This window comes from Orcinus orca, chromosome 16 (assembly GCF_937001465.1).
Source record: "Orcinus orca chromosome 16, mOrcOrc1.1, whole genome shotgun sequence".
In the NCBI taxonomy this organism is placed as follows: domain Eukaryota; kingdom Metazoa; phylum Chordata; class Mammalia; order Artiodactyla; family Delphinidae; genus Orcinus; species Orcinus orca.
Genome location: NC_064574.1, coordinates 66148125 through 66172386, shown reverse-complemented (window position 1 = coordinate 66172386; position 24262 = coordinate 66148125). Strand labels below are relative to the sequence as shown.

Below are 24262 nucleotides of genomic sequence, written 5' to 3'. Positions count from 1 at the left end.
AAGAGATTTCAACAATCCTGCTTGTCATTTAAACTCATATATAACTCTTAAAATACAGAGACTTTCTTTCCCACACTGAAGATCATTGGTGTTGTTTTCCTTAGAAGCATTGTTTAAACACAAACATGAAGCTATCAAAAGAACCATTGTCTTCCCTTTTGTTTTTTCTTCTCCAAATGAAAACATTTATGAAAATATTTAGGTGGATAAGTTGAGTATTGAAATTGTAATGTCCCTGAGGTATTGATTGGGCTTAATTTATTCACATAAGTTTCAAGACACTCAAAGTCCTATTTTTTTCTGCCAGAAAAATAGAGCTGTTATTATACCATCTGGTTTGCATGAGGAATCTCTTGGCATCTCTTAACTGCACATTTTATAAATGCTAAACCCCAGATGGCAGTACATTTTAACAGTGGAGAGTTTTATAAAGGTTTCCAAAAACAAATTCTTTAAAATGTGAATATTAGATAGTCTAAGCAGGGGCTATGAATTTAAATTCCACGCTTGAATTAACTGACTTTTTTAGCTGGACAAATTTCCTTTTATCTTATGTCTTTTCCCCTTCCTAATTAATTATGGTTTTATGAATTGAAGACCTCAATCAACATAATCATATGACCTAAATCCTCACACAAAGTTTAAGTCCTATAAAAACTTCAGGAACAATGATCACTGGGAAACCTACATCAGTGGCCATTTTGTTTCAAGATGGCAGAATTTACCACAAGGGAGGTGTGGTATAGCACTGTTAAGCAGATACCATCAAATACCATCAAAACCATTCAACTTTCTCAAAGCTGATAGTTGGACTGAGAAGACAGGAAAATGTGAATGTCAAGCATTGCACTGAAATAAAGCCAGAGTACAGTATGGCTAAGAACATAGATTCTTAAGTTAGAAACTAGACCCTGCATTTTCTTAAACATTCTTCTCTTTCCTCTGCATTTTTCTTTTTGATAATAAGAACAACAACTTGGTCCTGGGGGTTTTATCATCCTATACCTTGCAACACAGTAAAAAGAGTATATATTTTATAGTCACACAGAGCTGTATTTCAATCTGGGAGTTTATATTGGTTTTCTAAGGCTGCCATAAATAGTACCTCAAAGTGGGTGGCTTAAACATCAGATTTTTTTTTGCTTAGAGTTCTGCAAGCTAGAAGTCTGAGATCCCAGTTTTGGCAGAATTGGTTTCTTCTGAGGGTGATGAGGGAAAGATTTGTTCCAGGCCTCTGTCCTTGACTTGTAAAAGGCCATCTTCTCCCTGCATCTTCACGTTGTCTTCCCTCTGTATATGCCTATGCCCAAATTCCTTCTTCTTATAAGGATACCAGTCATATTGCATTAGGGCCTACCCTAATGACCTCATTTTAAGTTAATCACCTCTGTAAAGACCCTAGCTCCAAACACAATCACATTCTGAGGTACCTTGGTTTTTGGGGGGGAGGCTTCAACATTAATTTTTTTTTTCTTTTTTTCTTTTCAACATTAATTTTGAGGGGTATTGCAACTCCCACTTTCTTGTCATTTCCACTTGCATGAAATACCTTTTTCCACCTCCTTACTTTCAACTGATGCGTGTCCTTTGCCCTAAAGTGGGTGTCTTGTAACAGCATATTATAAGCTCTTGTTTTTTATCCAATATGCCACTCTGTCTTTTGATTGGAGCACTTAGTCCATTAATATTTAAGGTAATCATTGATATATATTTATTGCCATTTTAAATGTTGTGTTCCTATTGATTTTATATTTCTTCTTTATCCCTTTCCTTTTCTTTTCCCTTTTTTGGTTTGATGATTTTCTTTTGTATTATGCTTATGTTCTCTTCTTTTTGGTTTTTGTGAATCTACTGTATGTTTTTGATTTGTGGTTACCCTGTTATTCAAGTATATTAACCCTCTATGCTTCCCGTACCTGGATATCTGTTTCCTTTGTTAGGTTTGGGAAGTTATCAGTCATAATTTCTTCAAATACATTTTCAATCCCTTTTCTCTTTCTTCTCCTTCTGGGATCCCTATTATGTATAGATTGGCACGCTTTATGTTATTCCATAGGTCTCCTATATTGCTTTCATTTTTTTTTTTTCGTTTGGCTTTCTATCTGCTGTTCTGATTGGGTGATTTCCATTATTCTATCTTTCAGATCATTTAACCATTCTTCTGCATTTTTCATTCTGCTATTCATTGCCTTTAGCTCAGCTTTCATATCGGCAAATGAGTTCTCTAATTTTTCTTGGTTTCTTTTTATAGTTTCTAGTTCCTTTTTATAGTAATCAGCATTTCTATCAATAGTCATTTGCAATTCCTTCAGTATTTTCATTATCTCTTTTTTCAAAGTCAGTGTCTATTAGACTGAAGAGGTCTTTTACATTGTTCTTTCAGGGAAATTCTCTTGATCTTTTCATTAGGAGTGGTTCCTCTGCTTCTTCATTTTACTTATGTCTCTTGCTCCATAAGTTTAGGAGAAACAATTATATACCGTGGTCTTGGAGGGCTATTTTTATGTGGGAGTGTCCTTGTGTAGCCTGCGTGGATTTAATATTTTTTGGTGCGAGGGCTGTTTTTAGTGTGGCTGGCTGCCACCTCTTTCCTCGGTGTATGCTGGCCATTATCCCCTTGATAGGAGGTGTGACTAGTGTTGCGGTGACCAGAGCCTGCACTGGACATTGAGCGGGGCCTCCTCTTTGCTATGTGGTTGTCATGGGCCAGGTCTCTTCCCTAGCTATTGGAATAGAGGCCCCCAGATCCATTTCTGAGCTGTGTTTCCGAGCTGTCGTGTGAGGTAGGTGGGACTGGAGCTCTCCCATTGGGAGAGGAGCCACTGAGTATTCCTCCACCATAGATGTTCACCAGTGAATGTGCTCCGTTGTGTCACCTGTCGCCCGTTGTGTAGGCTCACAAAGTACACTGTCGTTGGCACTGCCTTGGCCAGGTCTCAACCTTGGGAGTGCCAGCAATTGGCCCTGGTATCTATCAGGTATTGTTTTTACAAGGCAACCAGTGCAGGTCCACTGAAATCAGGCCCGAGGACTGCAGTAGGCATGCCCCTGGACCCGCTATGAGTGCTACGGAGCCAGCTCATACCCTGGCCCAGCCCAGGCCCCGTGTGCAGGTGCCCACAAAGCCCGCAGCTGCTAAGCCAGAACCATCCCAGCCACAGGAGCACCCGTTGTCCACTCAGATGTCCTGCAGGCGCTGAATTTACAAAGCCGGCAGTGGAGGTGTAAATCCGTGGCTCGTGCAGCCAGCGGGGAGAGATTTCATTCAGCCTTGCTGCCTAAGCCGCCCAGGCCCTGGGACTCAGCTTTGGTTCCAGCCCTGTCTCTGCGTGTGGGCAACCTGGTGGCATCTGCTCCCAGAGCCTACCGAGGCAGCGGCTGGGGCATGGGAGGCCACCAAGGGGGGAGGCCCCGAGGTGGCAGCTGGGGCACAGAAGCCTGCTGAGCTGGCGGCTGGGATGCGCTCTCCCTGAACCCCTGTAGGCAGGGAGTGGCGCATGGAGAAAAAAGCTACCAAGGCAACACCACCCCTCCCTTTGTGGGCCACTTAACAACGGCGTTTCACTTCTGTGGTGGCCCGGGTTTCTTTCACAAACAATCCCCGTTGCGGCTGTAGCACGCTCCAGCTCCTTCAGGCTGTCTCCATGCAGCCAACAGCACTCCTCTCCCGGGGTCTGTCCTCTAAACGCCGAGTTTTGGCTCCCAGCCCCACCCATAACAGCGGACTCGTGTCTCAGGCCACGATGAGCAGGGTGGTGGCACAAATGTCTGTGTAAGTCTCTCTCTGTTCTGCCTGCCACCAACCAGTTGTGGTGCTCTCCTCTGAGGCTCTGAAGCTCACTTTCTGTCACAGCTGGTCTCCCTGCCAGTGAGGCAGCTTCCCACAGTGTGCGGGAATGTTTCCTCTTTTTCAGCTCCCTCCCAAGGCCGCGGGTCCCATCCCACTTCCTCTTTTTTTTTTTCCTCTCATCCTACCTGGTTACATGGAGATCTTTCTTGTCCTTTCAGGTTTTTGAGGTCTTCTGCTAGCGTTCAGCAGGTGTTCTGTGAGAACTGTTCCATTTGTAGATGTATTTGTGGGAGGAGGTGAGATCCAAATCCTTCTATTCCGCCATCTTGATGTAAATGGATTAAATGCTCCAACCAAAAAATATAGACTGGCTGAATGGATACAAAAACAAGACCTGTATGTATGCTGTCTACAAGAGACCCACTTCAGACTTAGGGACACATACAGACTGAAAGTGAGGGGATGGAAAAAGATATTCCCAGCAAATGGAAATCAAAGGAAAGCTGGAGTAGCAATATTCATATCAGACAAAATAGACTTTAAAATAAAGACTGTTACAAGAGACAAGGAAGGACACTACATAATGATCAGGGGATAAACCCAGGAAGAAGATACAACAATTGTAAATATATATGCACCCAACATAGGAGCACCTCAATACATGAGGCAAATGCTAACAGCCATAAAAGGGGAAATCGACAGTAACATAATTATAGTGGAGGATTTTAACACCCCACTTACACCAATGGACAGATAATCCAGACAGAAAATAAATAAGGAAACACAAGCCTTAAATGACACCTTAAATCAGATAGACTTAATTGATATTTATAGGACATTCCATCCAAAAGCAGCAGAATATACTTTCTTCTCAAGTGCACACAGAACATTCTCCAGGATAGATCACATCTTGGGTTATAAATAAAACCTTGGTAAATTTAAGAAAATTGAAATCGTACCAAGCATCTTTTCTGACCACAGCACTATGAGATTAGAAATCAATTACAGAAATAAAAAACACCTGTTAAAAACACAAACACATGGAGGCTAAATAAATATGCTACTAAGTAACCAATGGACCACTGAAGAAATCAAAGTGGAAATCAAAAAATACCTAGAAACAATTGACAATGGAAACACGACAACCCAAAACCTGTGGGATGCAGCAAAAGCAGTTCTAAGAAGGAAGTATATAGCAATACAATCCCACCTCAAGAAACAAGAAAAATCTCAAATAAACAATCTAACCTTACACCTAAAGAAACTAACCTTACACCTAAAGAAACTAGAAAAAGAAGAACAAAGTTAGTAGAATTTTATAAAGTTTTATAAATTTATAAAAAAACAAAACAAACCCAAAGTTAGTAGAAGGAAAGAAATCATAAAGATCAGAGCAGAAATAAATGAAATAGAAACAAAGAAAACAATAGCAAAGATCAATGAAACTAAAAGCTGGTTCTCTGAGAAGATAAACAAAATTGATAAACCTTTAGCCAGACTCATCAAGAAAAAAAGGGAGAGGGCTCAAATTAATAAAATTAAAAGTGAAAAAGGAGAAGTTACAATGGACACAGAAATACAAAGAATCATAAAAGACTACTACAAGCAACTATATGCCAATAAAATGGACAACCTGGAAGAAATGGACAAATTCTTAGAAAGGTACAATCTTCCAAGACTGAACCAGGAAGAAATAGAAAATATAAACAGACCAATCACAAGTACTAAAATTGAAATGGTGATTAAAAAACTTCCAACAAACAAAAGTCCAGGAACAGATGGCTTCACAGGCGAATTCTATCAAACATTTAGAGAAGAGTTAACACCTATTCTTTTGAAACTGTTTCAAAAAAATTGCAGCGGAAGGAACACTCCCAAACTCATTCTATGTGGCCATAATTATCCTGAAACCAAAACCAGACAAAGATACTGCAAAAAAAAGAAAACTATAGGCCAATATCACTGATGAACATATGATCCGGAAATCCCACTCCTGGGCATACATCCAGAGAAAACCATAATTCGAAAAGATACATGCACCCCAATGTTCATTGCAGCACTATTTACAATAGCCAAGACACGGAAGCAACCTAAATGTCTATCAACGGAGGAATGGATAAAGAAGATGTAGTACAGGGACTTCCCTGGTGGCTCAGTGGTTAAGAATCCGCCTGCCAACGTAGGGGACATGGGTTCAAGCCCCGGTCCAGGATGATTCCACATGCTGCAGAGCAACTAAGCCTGTGCACCACAACTACTGAGCCTGCGCTCTAGAGCCTGTGAGCCACAACTACTGACACCTGTGCACCTAGAGCCCATGCTCCACAACAGGAGAAGCCACCGCAACGAGAAACCCACGCACCGCAACAAAGAGTAGTCCCTGCTTGCTGCAATTAGAGAAAGCCCTTATGCAGCAACAAAGACCAAATGCAGCCAAAAATAAACAAATAAATAAATTTACTTAAAAATAAAAGGTGTGGTACATATATACAATGGAATATTACTCAGCCATAAAAAAGAATGAAATAATGCCATTTGCAGCAACATGGATGGACTAGATTAGATTATCATACTAAATAAAGTAAGTCAAAAAGAGAAAGACAAATTCCATATGATATCACCTATATGTGGAATCTAAAAATGACACAAATAAACATATCTATGAAACAGAAGCAGAATCACAGACATAGAGAACAGAATTTCTCTATGTGGTTGTCAAGGGGGAAGGCGGTTTGGGGAGGGAAGGATTGGGAGTTCGGACTTAGCAGATGCAAACTAGTATTTATAGGATGGATAAACAACAAGGTCCTACTGTATAGCACAGGGAACTATATTCAATATCTTGTGATAAACAGTAATGGAAAAGAATATGAAAAAGAATATATATACTTATGTATAACTGAATCACTTTGCTGTACAGCAGAAATTAACACAACATTTAAGTCAACTATACTTCAATAAAATATAAAAATATTTTGAGGAGGACAAATTCATTCCATAACAGCTTTCTACTTAGTAGCTATCAACTTGGGGGAAATTCACCGTGAGGAGCCTTAATTTCCTTTCCTTATTCCTACCTTGAAGGTTTATACATCGGTGTCCAGCACAGGACCTATACACAATGGACCTGAACAAAAATTCCCTTCCCTCTTTCCTGCAGAGACTCATCAAATCACAGCGTTTCTGAGGACCACCTACTCTTTCCCAGTACTCTGTGTGAAATGTGAATTATAAAGGCATGGATTTATAGAACCCGCAGGGAAACCCAAAGGGAAAGGGGTGGATTACAGAGATTTAGTGAAGGGAGATTTAACAGAATTAGGAGTTACTTGAATAAGAGACAACCCTTCAGGAAATGGGCTGAGTTTCAACCTGGGTTACCCTGATCAAGACTGAAATTCCATAGATCTTGTTTGATTAGCTTTAGTCATGTGTCTACCATTTGTCCAAAGGGTCATGGAGGCAGCTTGACTGAAAGTCTCACCAAGACTATATCTAATGGGAAAGAGAGTTCCTACCAAAAGTAGAGAAAAGGATACCAGACAGAAAAGAATATACCTGTGTGTATTTAAGTTTACTTATTTATGCTTAGGTTTTATTTGTTACATAAGTAGTCACTGGGTCTCTCCCATCAGAAAGCAAACCCCTTAAAGACAGTCTTTGTCTGCACTTGGACAAATGTGTGTGTTGCTTCTTTTGAGACTTCACAGTTTTATAGCTGGTCGGTAAATGCTCCCTCGGAGAATACCCACAGTTTCATAATGTAAAATTGGGCTCATTTTGAAACAGGAATTCTAAATAATAGTCACAGACAAGTACTGCCACAGTCATGCTGCTTAACAAACACCCAAAATTAAGTGGCTTAAAAGAATAAGCATTGATTTAGCTCACAAGTCTACGGTCAACTCCTCTGTGCTCAGCTGACCTCGGCTTGGCTCACTCATTCATCAGCAGTCAACTGGCAGGTCAGCTGGGAACTAGTTGCTCTAGGATGGCCTCAGCCTAGATGACCTGTCTCTGCTCCTTGTGATTGTTTATCATCCGGCAGGATACCCTGGGTTTGTTGTCACAGTGAATGCAGAATGCTAAGAGACAGTGCATATGTGTACAGGTCTCAAGAGACCTAGTCTCAGAACTGGCATACCATCACTTCCACCACATTCTGTTGGCCAAAGCAAGCTACAAAGCCAGTCAGATTCAGCGGGTAGGAGGACCAGGCTAACTGCAAACCATGCTGCCAAGGATGGGAGTCCAGGGAGGGGTGGAAGATTGGCACCTTTACAATTAACCTACCATATCACCTTAAGAACTTTAACATTTCATATTCTATCAACTAAAAGGACTACGCTGTATTGCATTTTCTTTATTTCTATGGTAACCATTACCCTAGCTACTACCTATAATCTGTGTTAATATTTGTATGTAAATGAGCTTTTATTTAGAATTTCTGAGCCTTCTCTGTCATTCATTTATCTAAGCTGCCCTATTTTTACATTAACAGATCAATGAACCCTTTTATGCCCTTGTCCTATTTCTTTCTGAATCCATCACCGTTACAAGGCTCATTCAATTTTGATCTGTCTAAAGATCCAAAGGCGGAAAATGACATTAACTTTGTATAGTTACATTGTATAGTTAAAGGAACTACTATATGATGCTCAAGAACATTCTTATTAACATAGTCTATCTTATTTTTCCAAGTTACATTCATATTTCATATTTGAAAGCTATTTTAAGCTATGTTAGCCTGATAGAAAATTCTGTATTTCTTATTTATCTAATACTGCTAAAGTCTAATTAATGCCATCTTGTACTTTTAAAGCTAAGTGAACTGCAAGAGAAGCACTGAGTTTTAAAACACCCCCTCATACACACACAAGCACACACACACAGAAAATCATAATGAATTAGAATGAGCCTGGGAGTAGGTATCAGAAGATCTGGTTTCTCCCTGGAGCTCTGCTACTAACTTTCTGTAATGACCTTGGGCAGGTCACAGAACCTCTTAGGCTTAATTTCCTTATTTTATATTCGGGAGTTGGACTTTGAAAGCCTCATGAACCAAATCTACTCACTTGGGCAATATACCTTTATACCATGAAGCTTGAATTCATCGGCCTTTAATTCTATAGCTTCTATAGATCACTTATATACAAATCAGGTTTACTGTTATCACTTTTAAATTACTTTAATTGGTTATTTATCACCAGGATAACTCAATCAATACAGAAGTGAATGAAGTTTAAAAAAAAAGTATGATACCAAATGTAAAGTAGCTAGTGGGAAGCAGCCACATAGCACAGGGAGATCAGCTCAGTGCTTTGTGACCACCTAGAGGGGTGGGATAGGGAGGGTGGGAGGGAGACGCAAGAGGGAGAGGATATGGGGATATATGTATATGTATAGCTGATTCATTCTGTTATACAGCAGAAACTAACACACCATTGTAAAGCAATTATACTCCAATAAAGATGCCAAAAAAAAAAAAAAAGTATGAGTCTCTCATCTCCCTATTCCTATTCTGGGAATGAGGCATCACATATATTTATAACCAGTACAGCAAGAGCACAAACAAATCAGAACAGACAACAGTTGTGAATGTCCAGCACAGATGGATGGGTGTGGACTGCCTGGATGCCTGCACTGTCTCCTCCCTCAGGTAACGTGTTGGCTCCCTGGCATATAAATGCAAACACACATTTCTATACCCACACATAGACACATAAATGGATACAAAATACACACGTTTCTCATTTTTCTTTTTCTAAGTAAAATATGATAACATACTAATCATACAGCTCGAATACTCCAATTCATTGTGGATGTCTTTAATATCAGCATTTATAGATCCAGTTGAATCCATAGATTTATTTTAGTATCTGAACAGTATTCCAGAGTTTATCTAACCATCTCCTGCTGATAACAGTTAGGTCATCTTCAATTAATACTTTTACAGTTGTTGTGGAAAGTAAGGCAACGGGATTGGAAATTCAGAATTATGAACTATTGTTTGAAAGAACTGCATTTCAGAAAGTGAGGAGGGCACCTGCCCAAAGGAGGCAAAAATATGCATTGTTGTTATGCATTAAAACCTAAAACTCTCTTCAAGAAATGCCTGGTGATTAGCAACAGGTGAGAAGAGGCCTCATACGTCAAGCAGAGACCAGGCATTCACAGAAGAGGAGAGGGAACACATTGTAGTTATAAACACAGTTAAAAAGTCTCATTGAAAAGAATGTGGAAAACAGAAATACATCTGAAAGAGATCCTACGGTTTATTTAGTAAAATATTAAGGATCTATTATTTTTGTAAAGGTTTTAGTTTTCCTAAATAGTGATATGAGACACCTTCTTATTGTAGAGAGCCATGTCTTCCTCATTCTCAAAGTTGGCTACACTGAACACATTTGTATCCTTGTGCCCTTATGCAGAATTGATTCTTAGGGGCCTGGAGCTAGTTGTTCAGTGACTGTCCCAAGCACAGCATTGGTTGGGTCAGGCAAGGCAAGTGAAATTAATCTCTGGTGCACTCACCACCCTCACCGGCTCTCACAGTGGTCCTCCTTCTCTCCATGCCTCCTGCTCAGGGCCTTTGTGCTGCCCCTTAGTCTCCCAGAGCCCCCAGTTTAGGGCTCTGACCAGAGCTGCCTTTTCCAAGGCAAGACCCCACACTCTGGAAAAAAGGTACAGTATTGGGGGAAGCAAGCCTGTGGGTGGGGCCTGGGAAGCAGGAGCAACACATTAATCTATTACCTCTCTGACCACCTTCTTAACAGGTCTCTCTGAATCTTGCTCCTGCATTCCATCCTCTAATGGCTGGAATGGTCTTCTAATCTCTCCAATGGTCTTCTTATCATAGCCTTAACCATCGTGGTAGCAAATTACCTTCACGGTTGTAGAAAAGGTCCCACTTTTCGGAAAATATGCTTAGGAGTAACTATTGCTATCATGCTTCTGCTCAGAATCTAAATCCTTTCACCATCTCTATCCTCAAAACCCTGCTTATCCTGGATTTTGCTCCCTCTCCCCCATTCCACTAGTATATAATCAACTGATTCCCATAAAGAAGTTAGTTAATCACTGGCAATCATTCAGTTTCTTGCCTGCCTCCCTCCAGATATTTCCCAAATTTTCCTGATCATAAGACTCACCTGGCTTGTTAAACATACAGTACCCCAGGCCCCTCCCCTAGAGAGCCTGATTCAGCAGCTTTTGGGTGGGCCCCAGGAATCTGTGATGTTAACAAGAGCCCCATGTGATCGTTTTGATCAAGGAAGTTGGGGAAACCACTACTCTAACCAACAATATTTCAGACACCTATGACAGGGAATGAAGATTACTCCTCAAGTTATATCATAAAGACACAAAGACATAAAAAACAACACATAAATAAATATTTCAAGTGCCACCCCACTACTTGCACAGAATTTAAGCATTATCACCTGTTATGGAACATGGACTGCAGACATCTAGGTATCTCAGTCTGGCCCTGGCCCTGACACCCAGCTTGGGCAAATTGCTTTTCCTCAGTTTCTCCACCTGTAAACTCCCAATTGCTACACAGTGACATTCTTATTTAGATCACTATTCCCTTTGACTCAGAATTTCTACCTCCAGAAATTTATCCTGAGAGTTAACCAGGGAAATGTACAAGAATGTCCATCAGATTATTGTTTATAATGATGATAAACAGGAAGCTATATTAATGTCCATCATTAGGGAACAGTTAAACACTGATTTATCTAGACATTGAATACTATGCAACCCTAAAAATGGTAATGGAGATCTTTATGTTTGATATGGAAAATGTACATGACATATAAAGTAGTAAAAGCAGGTTACAAACATAATTTATACTTCAATCTCAGGTTGTTTTTAAGTGTGTGTGGTGTTCGTAGAAAAAGACCATAGAGTTACATACCTAAGTATTAGCAGTGGTAAAATGTGGATGACTTTTTCCTTTTCTCCATATCCTTCTGTAATTGTCGACATTTTTTGAAGTAAGCTTAAAATCTATTCTTGGGGGAAAATAATGCTTCATCCATTTTTCTCAAAGGTACTTCTTCATGCACATTGCCAGGATGGTGTCCACAATAGCCAGGAGACCAGGAGTAACTTAAAGGAAAGGTTTACTTAAAGATAGCGTGAATAAGAGACGTTCTTTCCTCAAAAAAATCCCACCACATTCTTTCACTGTGCATTTGAGCTGTAAAGATTTTGTCCAAAAGATCCTAATTTTTCCCAGTGTTACAGAAAAAAAGCACCAATTCATTCACCTGGAGCCAGTTTCAGGGAACTCTGGTTTCATGGCTGGCCCGCAGAGCAGCTGGTGGAACAGCAAGGCAAGTGTCAGAAAGCGCAGAACTCCACTTATTTCAGGCCTTCCAGAAAGGCTCTCCCTTCCCAAGTCCCCTCCTCTCAGCTGGGAGGGCTGGAGAAGATTCAGGTGTCTCCAGTGGGGAGAGGGCGGGATCATGGCCTGCTTCCTGCTATAAAAGCACAGAGCAGCACACCCCTCTGCCTGGCTGATTTGCTGGTGTCTTCGGTCATGGCGTACAGGCAGAGAGGAGACAGTGGGAGACCCTCAAGCTGGTTCAGTGCAGACTGGAGGTAACTGGGGGCAGAAGGGAGAGGACATAATGTCCGTGTCTGCTGAAGTTCGTCCCTCTTTAACTCTCTCCCCCATGCCCTCCAGCACCTACAGGTCATTTCCTCTATTCTTCGCCCTTTTGACTTCGGTGAACTCAATACGTGTTCATCAGTTGGTGGATCCTGCCTTCCCAGGTAGGCCTCTTGGGTGAGGGAAGTGCTCTTAAGCATCTTTCGAACAGATTGCTCCTAGGGTGCCTAGATGGCGAGGAAACACAAACATAGGTTAGACAATCTCCACTCCTTCCCTTCATAAGCTTGATCAAGTCACTACAGTTTTTCCCTTGCTTACCTAGAGCTTGCTCTACCAGCTAAATGGAGGAGTGTGCAAAAACACCTGTACTACCTTCTATTCCCTCACCGCCTCAAGCTTTACGGCATCCAAAGAGTAGCACACCACACACTAAGCCCCCATCTTTGGGAGCAGTTGTCTTCAAACACATGCTCACGCTTAAGGAAAGCGTCAACATAACAGACAAAATCAGAGCTGTTCCACTTGTAATGAGTTTTTCAAAATTTTCATCTGAGCCAGAGGGTGCACAGTGTCAGGTTATAGGCAGATTGGTTTGTCTTTAAAGAGTGTGTCCTTGGGCTTACTTAGGGCATTTTTTAAACTTCAGATTGAAAAATCTTAGACAAAACTTTTCTCCAGTTCTTCACAGACCTACCATCCCCATCTCCATCAGGGTTCCAGCCTGGTTCCTGCATGCATGCGTGTTAACCCAAATCCAGGCTTATCCTGGAGTACTTCAGAAAGCCCTAGGCACCAAATTGATACCTTCCCTACAGTTCTTGGTATCTTGCATTGTAGTTATATCTTTCCCACCAATCTGTAATTTCCTCAAGGGTGGTAGGCAAGCTTTGCCTCTCCCAACTGGCATCTTCCCTGTTGTCTGTTGGAGAGGAGAGTTCCCTCAATACACTTCTGTAGGAATCATGCCTCTTGTGTTCAAAGATGCCCCATGTGTTTCCTTTGCTCTTCAGGTACTGTCACTTGCTATGAAAATAGAATGATAGTGGCGTTTCCAAGCATTCTTGCCAACAAGATACAGCACGCATCTGTGGTGGGTAAGTAATGTGTATTATCTCATCTTAGTCTTACTTAATAGAAGCCCTTGGCTCAAGGCCATCTCCATTTCCTGGTGAGCAGAGCACACAAACCCTGGAGCAAGTGGCACCCAAAACCCATGATGACACAGGGGCCCTGAATTGCATGATGCCTCCGAGAGTGGAAGACCCTGTCTTTCTTTGGAAATCTGTCTTATCTCAGAATCCCCTAGGAAACATCTATCTTCAAATCACAGCATTTCCCAGAGCTTGGGTTATATCACTCAGGTGGGAAAATAAAAGGTGAAGTGACTGAAGTACCTTAGAAATGGATTGGCAGTCTTGGCTATGTACCTCTGGTTGACTCAACGTCACTGAAATGTACTTCTTGGCCATCTCCTGTCTAAATTGCTCTTGCTTCTGTAGATCCCCTTGGTCTTGAAATGCTGAACTGCACTTATGTTCTGGACCCAGAAAAGCTCACCCTGAAGGCCCCATATGAAACCTGTACCAAAAGAGTAGTAAGTAATTGTTTGAGGAGTGATTTGGGAAGTAGTAACCCAGGAGTTAAGGCTTTGGAGTAGAGCAGTAGTTCTCAATCAGGGTGATTTCTTTTATCATCCCGGAGAACATCCTGCAGTGTTTGGAGACAGTTCTGGTTATCACAGGTGGTTGAGGGGTGGGGTGGGAAAGGGCAGCTACTGGCCGTCTAGTGGGTACAAGCCAAGGATACTGCTCAATAGCCTCCATTGCCCAGAGGAGCCCTCGGTAACAGACATGTTAGAACTCAAATGCCAACGCTGAGGTTAAGAGACCCTGGAGTTGAGGATTTGGGCTTGATTTCTGGCTCTGCCACTATCTAGATGTGATTTGGGGTAAGTTAGCTACTCTTTCTAAGCCTCTACTTGCCCATTGGAAAATGGATTATGATATCTCTCCATAAGGTGTCTAAAGATTAACGACATAATACAGATGAAGGACTTGGCATAGCATCTAGACACAACAAATGATCAAACATGAGCTATTTTGATCTGTAACCCCCATGGAAAAGGGGAGGCTATTTTGGGGCTGGCAAATAGAGTGCTGGTACCTCTAGGCTGTAAAAACATGTGTTGGAAGGCCAGCAGAAGCTGAACAATAGGCTTTTCTACTGTTAAGCAATAGTACTGCCCAATCAGGGTTATTAGGAGCAGTAAAAGCGACCTAAGTCGTTTCCAAGTTTGAGTGTGCAAACAATCACTTAGGGAACTTGGAAAGTACAGAATTAGTTCATTTAGTTGATGACTTAATAGGTCTGGGGTGCATCCTAGAAGTCTGCGAGTTTAACCGTCTACTTCATCTGATTCTATAGTGAAGATTTCCGGTAATTAACACTTTCCCTTCTGAAATGGCCTTTCCCAACTTTAGGGAGCTTAGGGTTGCATTCCTTTAGACCAGAGGCCTACAGAGTATCACCTGTGGGTGGCCACATCCAGCCCATGATCTGTGTGTGTGATGGTCCTCAAGCTAAGAATGCTTTCTGTTTTATCAAGAGTTTTTAAAACATGTTAGCACTCATATGTGGCCTACAAGGTCTATATATTTACTAACACTTAACAGAAAATTGTTGGCTGACTCCTGCTTTAGACTGTGAGTTCCTTGGGCCAGGGGAAATGGCAAAGATGGCTCCGTCCAGTACCCAGCACAATGGCTGCTACATAGGTGCTCAATAAGTGTATTTGAATATCTTGGTACAGGCCCCAAACCAAACAGGACCTTGATATTCAGATATAGGGTGAATGTAAAAAGAAAATAAAAACTGGACTCTGAGCCCTGAAACTCAAGGAACTATTATTCTCTGCCGATGTATGAGTCTTTCCTGGGATATCTAAAGAGGCTATAGAATCTCCTGGTACAGGAATGAGGGACCTTCTAGAACCCGTGGTACTGATAATTTAAGGGTTTTGCCAACGTTAAGGGTTTTACCAATCAGCTGGGTCAGATGGTATTCTGGAATCCCCTTTCCCACTGAGGTACTAGCACTCTGTCCTTACTATGCCATTTTCATACAGCTTGGCCAGCATCAGATGACCATCAAACTCATGGACGACAATGCTGCCTTAAGACAAGAGGCTCTCATGTATGACATCAGCTGTCCAGTTATGCAAGCAGAAAGCCACGAGCAGCATTTGGGATCCACAGTCTGCTTGAAGGATTTCATGTCTGTGAGTGAAGCAGGCTGACTGCTTCTCACCCAGCTACTGCGGGGGAAATGTGGTCTAGACAGAGCTGGGCTTCAGAACAAGATCAGGACTGCAATCTGTATTTTACTACTGACTTGCTGTGTAGCTTTGGATTGATTTCTTAACCACACTGAGACTTTGTTTCTAAGTCTGAAGTGGGGGACAGCAATACCTCATAGGATGGCTTTAAGAATTGACTGAGAAGGCAGATACAGCACTCAGCACATCATGTCTAGCCATAAAAAGAATTCAGTTGGTAGTCTGACAAACTGGATACTTATCATGGGCCAGGCCCTACGCTAGATACTAGGATATAGCAAATGAGCAAAAGAGACCAATCACATACTCGTGGACTTTATAGTCTAACAGCGAACATCAACAGTGGACAAAAATAATCACACTTCATTAACAGTGATGGAACTGCAGCTTGACAGAGTATTTGATTTCTATGCACATAGTAAAAAGCTGTACATTTAAGGACTTAGTATCTCAGCTTACAACTGAAAGGGAGCTTAGATCTTCCAATTGCCTTTTGGTATCAAAAGCTCAAAGAGGAAATGGTATCTAAGGGCACTGCTAGGATTCATGACTGCCTGTGCTTCTACTTCATCCCACAACTAGGCGTTGTGGTGTCAGAATCGCACAGCAGTTGCTCTGGGTGTTTTCCACATCCTCTCAGGTAACATGATTTCAGAAATCTCCAAATCAACGCCTCACATCATCTTTTTTTTTTTCTTCCAGTTTACCTTTCACTTTTTTCCTGGCATGGCTGATGAAAGTGGGGTATGAAAGTTATTTTTTAAATTACAAGCCTAAGTAACCTTTAGTTCTATATTAAAGGTGACATAACTTCCATCCTGGTTAAAATATGAAATAGACAATAGTCTTGGGGTGAAGGTGAGCACCAGCCCTCTAAATGAAACTTCTGACTTTAGGATACCAAACCTCAGATGGGATGGACCTTTGCAGTTGGTGATGGCGAAAGAGCCCAAACTCTGACCCTTCAGGAGGCTATGACCCAAGGGTATAATCTCCTGATTGACAACCAGAAGATAAGCGTCCAAGTGTCATTCCACGCCACTGGAGTGACTCACTACTCGGTAGGTGTGAATCTTTTTGTACCATGATCCAGGCACAAACCAATATTTCTAAATCCAAGCATGATCTCAACCATGTCCTCAATTGAGAATACAACTCATTCAACAGGTATCTTAATGCTTACCCTGTGCCAAGCACCGTACTAAGTACTAAAGATAAAATGGAGAGATACAATGGTGAACAAAAGAGATATGGTCCTGACTTCAATCTGTTCTCCCTCTTCCTCCATAGATCTAAATTAACTACATAATACGGAGCTAGGGTACTACTAAATCCTTTTACGAATTAAGGCGTTCTGTTTTATCATTGCCCTGTATTGTGTTTACAGTAGGTACCGGCACTTTGGGGACCAACTATCATGACACTACATTAAATCAGTTAATGTGCCAAAATACTCAGAACAGGGCTTGGCACCTACGTGCTCAAATGTCAGCCATGTTAACAGTCCTGTTATACACTGAGCATATGCTGAATCTTAAACATTCTCTCTGAATGCTGATACCATAAGATAGTCATAAAACAAGAGCTCATATCTGCTTAGAAATGATCAGCTACAGGTCATATCAGTAGACACTACTTTGCCAGATATTATGAAGTACAAGATTTTAAAACTAGAGCACCTGCAGAACAATTGGGACAAAATGCCTGAACTCTACTTGGGCCAAGGCAGTGCCCAATAGTTGAGTATGTTTGCCCTGACTATTCCAGCATGGGTTAGAAATTCAAGTAATTCAGGTAAACCAATGTCTTTGAAAATGCCTCTCCTCAGCAAGGTAACAGCCACCTCTACATGGTGCCTCTGAAGCTTACGCACGTATCTCCTGGGCAGACGATCGTCTTATCATCACGACTCATTTGTGTGTCAGGTACGTGCCTAGGAAGGGACAACTCCAGTTGTGGAAGACGTTGTTCTAGGGGCTTAATGAAAACTGATCGTTCTGTCATTCCTTCTAGATCCTGTGACTTGTAATGCCACACACATGACTCTCACCATACCAGAGTTTCCTGGGAAGTTAAAATCCATGAGCTTTGAAAATAGGAACATTGCTGTGAGCCAGCTGCACAACAGTGGGGTTGATGTGGAAACAACAAATGGCTTGAGGTTGCATTTCAGCAAAACTCTCCTCAAAACGAAAGTACGTTCCATTGTCAGTCACTGAGCTTTATGGAAGCCTGACTTGAAGCATAGCGTTTTAGGCTACCCTGATACAGCTGCTGACTTGTCCATAAATTCTAATTGCCAGTGTAAATAATTCAAAATTTGGAAGGCCTCGTTTGAACACCTTGCATAAGTGAATTCTCAAGTAACTGAAATTTACTCTCAAACACCAAGCCTCTTTAACTGCAATGGAAGTTTTCCTAAGTTTCTTAGTTCACTGAATAGAACAAACTGCTATCAAGCTTCTGATGATGAACCTCTCATGCCCTATTGAAACAGGACAGCTTGAGCCAAACAAGTGTCCCCAGCTGTCCTCACTGAGGCCAGTCTTGACTGAGGCAATTGCCAGGGACAACAAAGAATAATTTTATGTTGGTGTGTACTTTGCAATAACATTTTATAACTCCTGGATTGGCAGCTCTTTAGAGGTTGAATTAACAGATCAAATTCCAGTGTCTAGTACAAAGAGCATACAGTACTGGGTACTGGAGGGCATGAGCTTAAAGAAAGAAATTTCCTTCCTAGGGAAGGATCCTGATCTGGAGAAGTGATAGGGTCTCTTGTTCTGGCTTAAAGGGAAACCATAATAAGTCTGGAGTGTGCCTTGAAGGTTTCAGTGTACTTCCTTCCTCCCTCCTTTGACTGCTCTGGGTCCCAACAGGCTGTGGTTGCTAAATGACATTCTTTCATTTCAGTTCTCTGAAAAATGCCTACCCTATCAGTTCTACTTATCGTCACTCAAGCTGACCTTTTACATTCAGCTGGAGATGGTATCCATGGTGATTTATCCGGAGTGTCTCTGTGAGTCAACAGTTTCCATCGGTAAAGACCATTTTTCTTAAACGGTTTCCTACATTCTTTCTGTCTTAGCTCTTGCATGTGGGAAAGTGTATAGAAGTTCAGACTCTGCATTGCTTATACTTTGAGGAAATGAAAGGCTGGTCAGACCAGAAATGTCAGTCTAAGCTGCTGTGATAGGGATCTAAGAAAGATAACACTTCTAAGATACACATACAGGTAGGTTTCACAACTGTTTCATGTTTTTAAGTAACCTGGATATACTTCATGTTAGGAGCCTAAGCCTACCATCTAAATAAGATTGCTTCAAACCTGAAACTACAGGGACTACAAGTATTTCCCCAAACTCCTGAAAAATCCCTCAAAGAATATGGAAGTAGGTCTTTCCTCTTGTGTAGTATTGCTTCTGCCCCTTTGCTCCTTTTATTCGCTGACCTGTATCAGGTCAAAGCCAAATGGGACAAATCAGTTGCTTCTTCAACTTCCCCTTAAACCACCAAGATTTGTGAGCCTTGAAAGAAGGGACATTATGACACAAGGGACGGCACTTTAAGCCTCATCAGGTTTTTCTCATGAGTCTCTCACCTCACCTGGTGCTTCTCCCCACGTCTCCTGTTGCCTCTTCCTTTGGAGGAAAAATCCTTCTGCTCATACAGAGCAGCCTCACTCTTGTCTTGGCACCTTAAGGGTCTCCCCTCGTAACTCAAGCTGCTTATCAAGGTATTTTCCCAAACAAAGACTTAAGACAAATTCTGTTGCCTCCTGATAAAAATTCAAACTTCCATCACACTTCAAATTGGTAGATGACAATAGTCACATGGCAGACAGATTTTTTTTTTTTTTTTAACTCTCACCACTATCTAGTTTCAGGGGAGCTATGTACTCAGGATGGGTTTATGGACATTGAGGTCTACAGCCATCAAACAAAACCGGCTCTCGACTTGGATACCCTCAGGGTGGGAGACTCATCCTGCCAGCCAATCTTTAAAGCTCCATCTCGGGGGCTGGTGCAGTTTCACATACCCCTGAATGGATGTGGAACAAGACATAAGGTTAGTACTGGCCCATAGCAAGAGGTTAAGACTTACTTTTGAGATAACTAATTAACCACTTTCTCTAACCTTACTCTAAGTTCAAGAATGACAAAGTCATCTATGAAAATGAAATCCATGCTTTCTGGGCAGATCTTCCTCCAAGCACAGTTTCCAGAGACAGTGAGTTCAGGTGTGAACGCAATTGCTACTTGACTTTTTAAGCCCCAGCTTAAACTCAAGCAGTTTTTTAATCTAAAATTCTTAACAACTCCACCCACCCACTCTTACAGAATGACGGTGAGGTGCTATTACAGCAGCAGTAACATGCTAATAAATACCAGTGTTGAAAGCCTTCCTCCTCCAATGGCCTCAGTGAAGCCAGGTCCACTTGCTTTGACCCTGCAAACCTACCCAGGTGAGACATTATAACCTAAAAAATCTGCTTAAATACTTTCAGGGAACTCTTCCCTAAAATGAACTTTGATGCCACCAGACTAGAGTAGTAGCGATGCTTAAGCTTCTGTTGTGACCATCAACTGCTTGAGTACCAGAGGGGCTTCTCCTCCATTTCAGATAACTCCTACCTGCAACCATATGGGGAGAAGGAGTACCCTGTGGTGAGATACCTCCGCCAACCAATTTACCTAGAAGTGAGAGTCATAAACAGGACTGACCCCAACATCAAGCTGGTCTTAGATGACTGCTGGGCAACATCCACCAGGGACCCAGCCTCTCTCCCTCAGTGGAATATTGTCGTGGATGGGTATGTATTCTCCATATAAGGTAGCCCAGCTAATCAAACTGCCAGTAAAAAGAATAAAATGATCTTGGGCTTGAGAGGAGCACTGTGTCAAAGGCCCTGATTTTTGTTCTTGTTTCTTAGCAACCAGTCCTTGGTCAAATAAGGTGACTCATGCTTTCCTATTACCCTTGAATCTAAAAGTATAAGATCCTTCCCAAGGAAATCTGGCTTTAATATGCCAATATCTGGAGAGAAGAGATTTCTAGTTCCTATCCATTTACTGAATACCTACCATAGGCGAAACATGGTGCTATGTGCTCCAGATGCATTACCTGAACCTCATCACTCTATGAGAGACACTAGCCACCTCACTTCATAAAGAAACCCAAACTTGCTACTTAAATAACTAGCCCAAAGTAATATTTAGTAAATGGTAGAACATGAATGCCCATGTGACTCTAGATCTGAATATCACAGTGCTCTGAAGTTGTGGCTACCCACTTGTATGTTGGTGTTTATCCTCTTGGCTCTGCTGGCACCTAGATAGAACTGCACCTTATCTTTCTTTGAATCTGTTGTAATCTGTTAAGCTTGTATCCTCCAGGTGCACTCCTGCTCCACGATCACGGTAGCCAGCACATTCATGCAGCTCATTCCTTCACCCCATTCAAGGCTTGCTCGAGTGTCCACTTCTCCTTGAAGCCTACCCTGACCCTCCTGCACCCTTACCCTGGTCTAACTCTTCTTTTGTTAGTACTTACATGCTACCTAACACACTAATTTATAGCTTCTATACTCTGCTAGCATCTAAGATATAAAATGGCAGGAGTTCTCCACCTTGTTTTTTCAGCAACATATACTAACTGCCCGGGACAAAAAAGATACCCAGACTAATAAGAATTAAGCCAGTGTCATCTGAAGAGTTACATAATTCTTGATGAATTTATCTGGCAAACAAATTGGTACTGAAATTGTATTAACACATAGTAGGAGAAAAACTAGCATGAACAACTTATAACTCCATGAATATTGTTGGATAGGCCAAATCAGAGGTATATTAAAAAAAAAAAGGTACAGGTAGAAGGTGTTACGTGTGACTGAATTTGAGCAAATGCTGAGTTAGACTCTGGGGTGAATTCAGCTGATGTCCCTCCCTGAAATGTACCTTCCAGCTGTGAATACAACCTGGACAACCACAGAACCACCTTCCATCCGGTTGGCTCCTCTGTGACCTATCCTAATCACTATCAGAGGTTTGACGTGAAGACCTTTGCCTTTGTGTCAGAGGCCCAAGCGTTCTCTCACTTGGTAAGTGATTAACAAGTCACCTGGGACAGGTCGAATGTGAGACATCAGTTTTACTCAACTCTTGTTCCATCTCCAGGTCTACTTCCACTGCAGTGCCTCAATCTGCAATCAACTCTCTCCTGACTTCCCTCTGTGTTCTGTGACCTGCCTTGTGTCATCCAGAAGCAGGCGAGGTAAAAATTTCAAGTCCTCATTAATGTGAGTTTACAGCAAGCCTCAACCTTTCAGAATTTAAGAACGAGTGCCCTTGTTCTTCACCTAGTCCCAAGAGCACAAGAAACCTGAGTCTGAGATACACAGGTTCTCCATCAGTCCTAGGGACACGTTTTTTTTTGCACATGAGCTGTAGCCTGATCCTCTGCAGACTTTAAAGTTACTCTTCCTGAGTCACTCTTCCTGAGTCTAGGTAGACTCTGAACTTTGTCTTCCGATGTTCTTTGATAGTTCATCCTGCTTTTACAGTAAGGTGTATGCCCTCTCCTGTGAAGGCAGGCAAAACCACCTAGAGCAGGGGCTCCATGGGGAGCTGCTCTAGGTAATCCCTCAGCACACTTCTTACCACTACTCATTACCCCAGAGGTCAAACTATCTGTTTCCAGCCACAGGAGCCACTGAGGAAGAGAAAATGATAGTGAGTCTCCCGGGTCCCATCCTCCTGTTGTCAGACAGCTCTTCACTCAGAGGTATGGATTTAAAGCCTTGGGTACTTCTTGGACTCAAGTTCTTGGTTTTATGTCAAATTTAACTGTGCATAGATAACACATGCTCCGGATTAGACAAGAAGAGGAGGAGTCTCTTCCCAGCAATAGGTTCTGGTAAGTCTCTTGTGTGCCCTTCCAAAAATCCCCATTGAACACAAGTGGAATCATATACTCTACCTACTGTTCTGTAACGTTTTTTACTTGTTTAAGCCATCTTATATCTGTACAGAGACCTCTCACTGTAACTAAAGGATTCCAGTTTTGTCACTAATGCCACATTAGGATCCTCAAATCTTGGCCTGCTATACAAGAACTTCAGACTATGTTTCTAAAAAAAAAAAAAAAATAGGACTAATAGGTCAGAAGACATGTGCTTGCTACTATTAAGCTTAAGTCTTTACTGGATTATGTTACTGTTAATATTTTATATCTTCAGCCCAGATAGTCTTCATTTTAGGCCTAGAACTTGAAATTAAGCTCTCAAATCCCTAGCTAATAAGCTGCAAGAAATCATGCACTTGGGACAACTAATCATATCTGTTAGTGCCAGAAAGTTAAACAATGAGCTGGGACTGTAAGGTCCTTTCCAGGTGTCAGCCTATCTGATCTGAGTGAAAGCAAGTAGGAAGTGGGAACAGCTGTGGGAGTGGAGAAGGGAGAGGAGGAGGTTGGCTTGAGAGATAAGACTATACCCTGTTGCAAGCTTCCCGAATGAGCTCTTTGAAGCTTCATTTCACTTCCTTCTCTGGGGAGCTTTAATGTGTAAAACTTCAGCGTCAACTTACACTTCGTTTCAATGATCTTAAGACTTGAATGTCTGCTTCCTTTCCAGACGCTGTGGACTCTAAAGGGCATGAGACTGCTGGATATGTTGCTTTTCCAACTATGGTTGCTGTGGTTGCCTTAGCAGGCATTGTGGCAATTCTAAGCCTTATCAGCTACCTGCACAAGAAAAGAACCATAATGCTAAGTCACTAACTGGATATTCCAACAAAGTGGTCAACATAAGCCTCTTGCTTCTTTCTTATTAAATTTTGATGGAATTCAAGGACTGTTTCTTGCAATCATTCTTCTTTAGAGAATATAGTACCTTTCCACAATCCTCTGGGCAGGCCTTGTTCTGTGTGGACATGAATACGGATATTTCTGACTTAAGTGCTTCCTGTCACTCAGCTTTTTCTGAACTCCATCCCCAAAACTGGCAGTGCCAGAGAATTCAATCACTAATGGGGCTTGGTGACAGCCCACCTCTAGGGGTGCATTTAGGTGACTTTAATGCCTTTTACCCCCTCCATTCATATATACAAGATGAGGAGGGCAAGAAGTCACCCCTAATCCTTGGCATAACTTCCCTTCTCTACAGAGGAAGGGAAGCCAGGTATTCACAAGGAAGTAATCTAGTATCATACTTAAGTAATATTTCCTAATTTAAATTAGTCTTTCCAGTGAGTAGAAAACTTTCCCTGAGAACTTAAGGGATTTATTCTCCCGTGTACTCCCATTCCAATTAAAGGCCAGCAATCTCCTCTGGGGGAGGGAAAGGAATAATAAAAGATTCTAGCTTCATTAAGTGCAATTACAACATTCCTGGTCTCATTAAGACTACACAGCTGGACATGAGCCTCTTAGCTGAGCCTGGAGAGCTGCTTTCCCACTACCTAGCACTCAATTATGACCTCCTCCTGAGGCTGCTCCATCTTCTTCCTGAGGCTGC

General features: G+C 41.8%; 2 protein-coding genes across 3 annotated transcripts in view; one reads left to right on the top strand and one right to left on the bottom strand.

Moving 5' to 3' along the window:
- Positions 1-4027: 4027 nt before the first annotated feature.
- LDAF1 (lipid droplet assembly factor 1) overlaps positions 4028-24262 on the bottom strand; it is a 44925-nt gene continuing 24690 nt past the window's right edge. The window contains exon 5 of one of the 2 annotated variants that reach the window (XM_049699301.1): positions 4028-4161. In XM_049699301.1, coding sequence (XP_049555258.1) covers positions 4131-4161 — 31 coding nt within the window. In that variant the 3' untranslated portion in view covers positions 4028-4130. Of the gene's footprint in view, positions 4162-12527; positions 12638-24262 lie in introns of those variants that run through there. The other variant, XR_007472174.1, reaches the window with a different exon arrangement.
- ZP2 (zona pellucida glycoprotein 2) lies at positions 12316-23600 on the top strand. The gene is made up of 18 exons (XM_049699166.1): positions 12316-12400; positions 12486-12574; positions 13424-13507; positions 13913-14007; positions 15538-15690; positions 16450-16491; positions 16644-16808; positions 17576-17672; positions 17761-17942; positions 18661-18787; positions 19628-19815; positions 19896-19987; positions 20088-20212; positions 20371-20560; positions 21712-21847; positions 21924-22020; positions 22447-22581; positions 23363-23600. Exons 1-18 carry the CDS (start codon positions 12339-12341, stop codon positions 23524-23526), a joined length of 2223 nt encoding a protein of 740 aa, XP_049555123.1. The 5' UTR covers positions 12316-12338; the 3' UTR covers positions 23527-23600.

What these genes read in the sequence shown, in the direction of transcription:
- ZP2 (XM_049699166.1), top strand. Translation starts at nt 12,339, where the DNA reads ATGGCGTACAGGCAGAGAGGAGACAGTGGGAGACCCTCAAGCTGGTTC. An exon ending in TGGTTCAGTGCAGACTGGAG is followed by an intron (nt 12,401 to 12,485) that starts GTAACTGGGGGC and finishes CATGCCCTCCAG; the next exon opens with CACCTACAGGTCATTTCCTC. An exon ending in TGGAATATTGTCGTGGATGG is followed by an intron (nt 20,561 to 21,711) that starts GTATGTATTCTC and finishes TGTACCTTCCAG; the next exon opens with CTGTGAATACAACCTGGACA.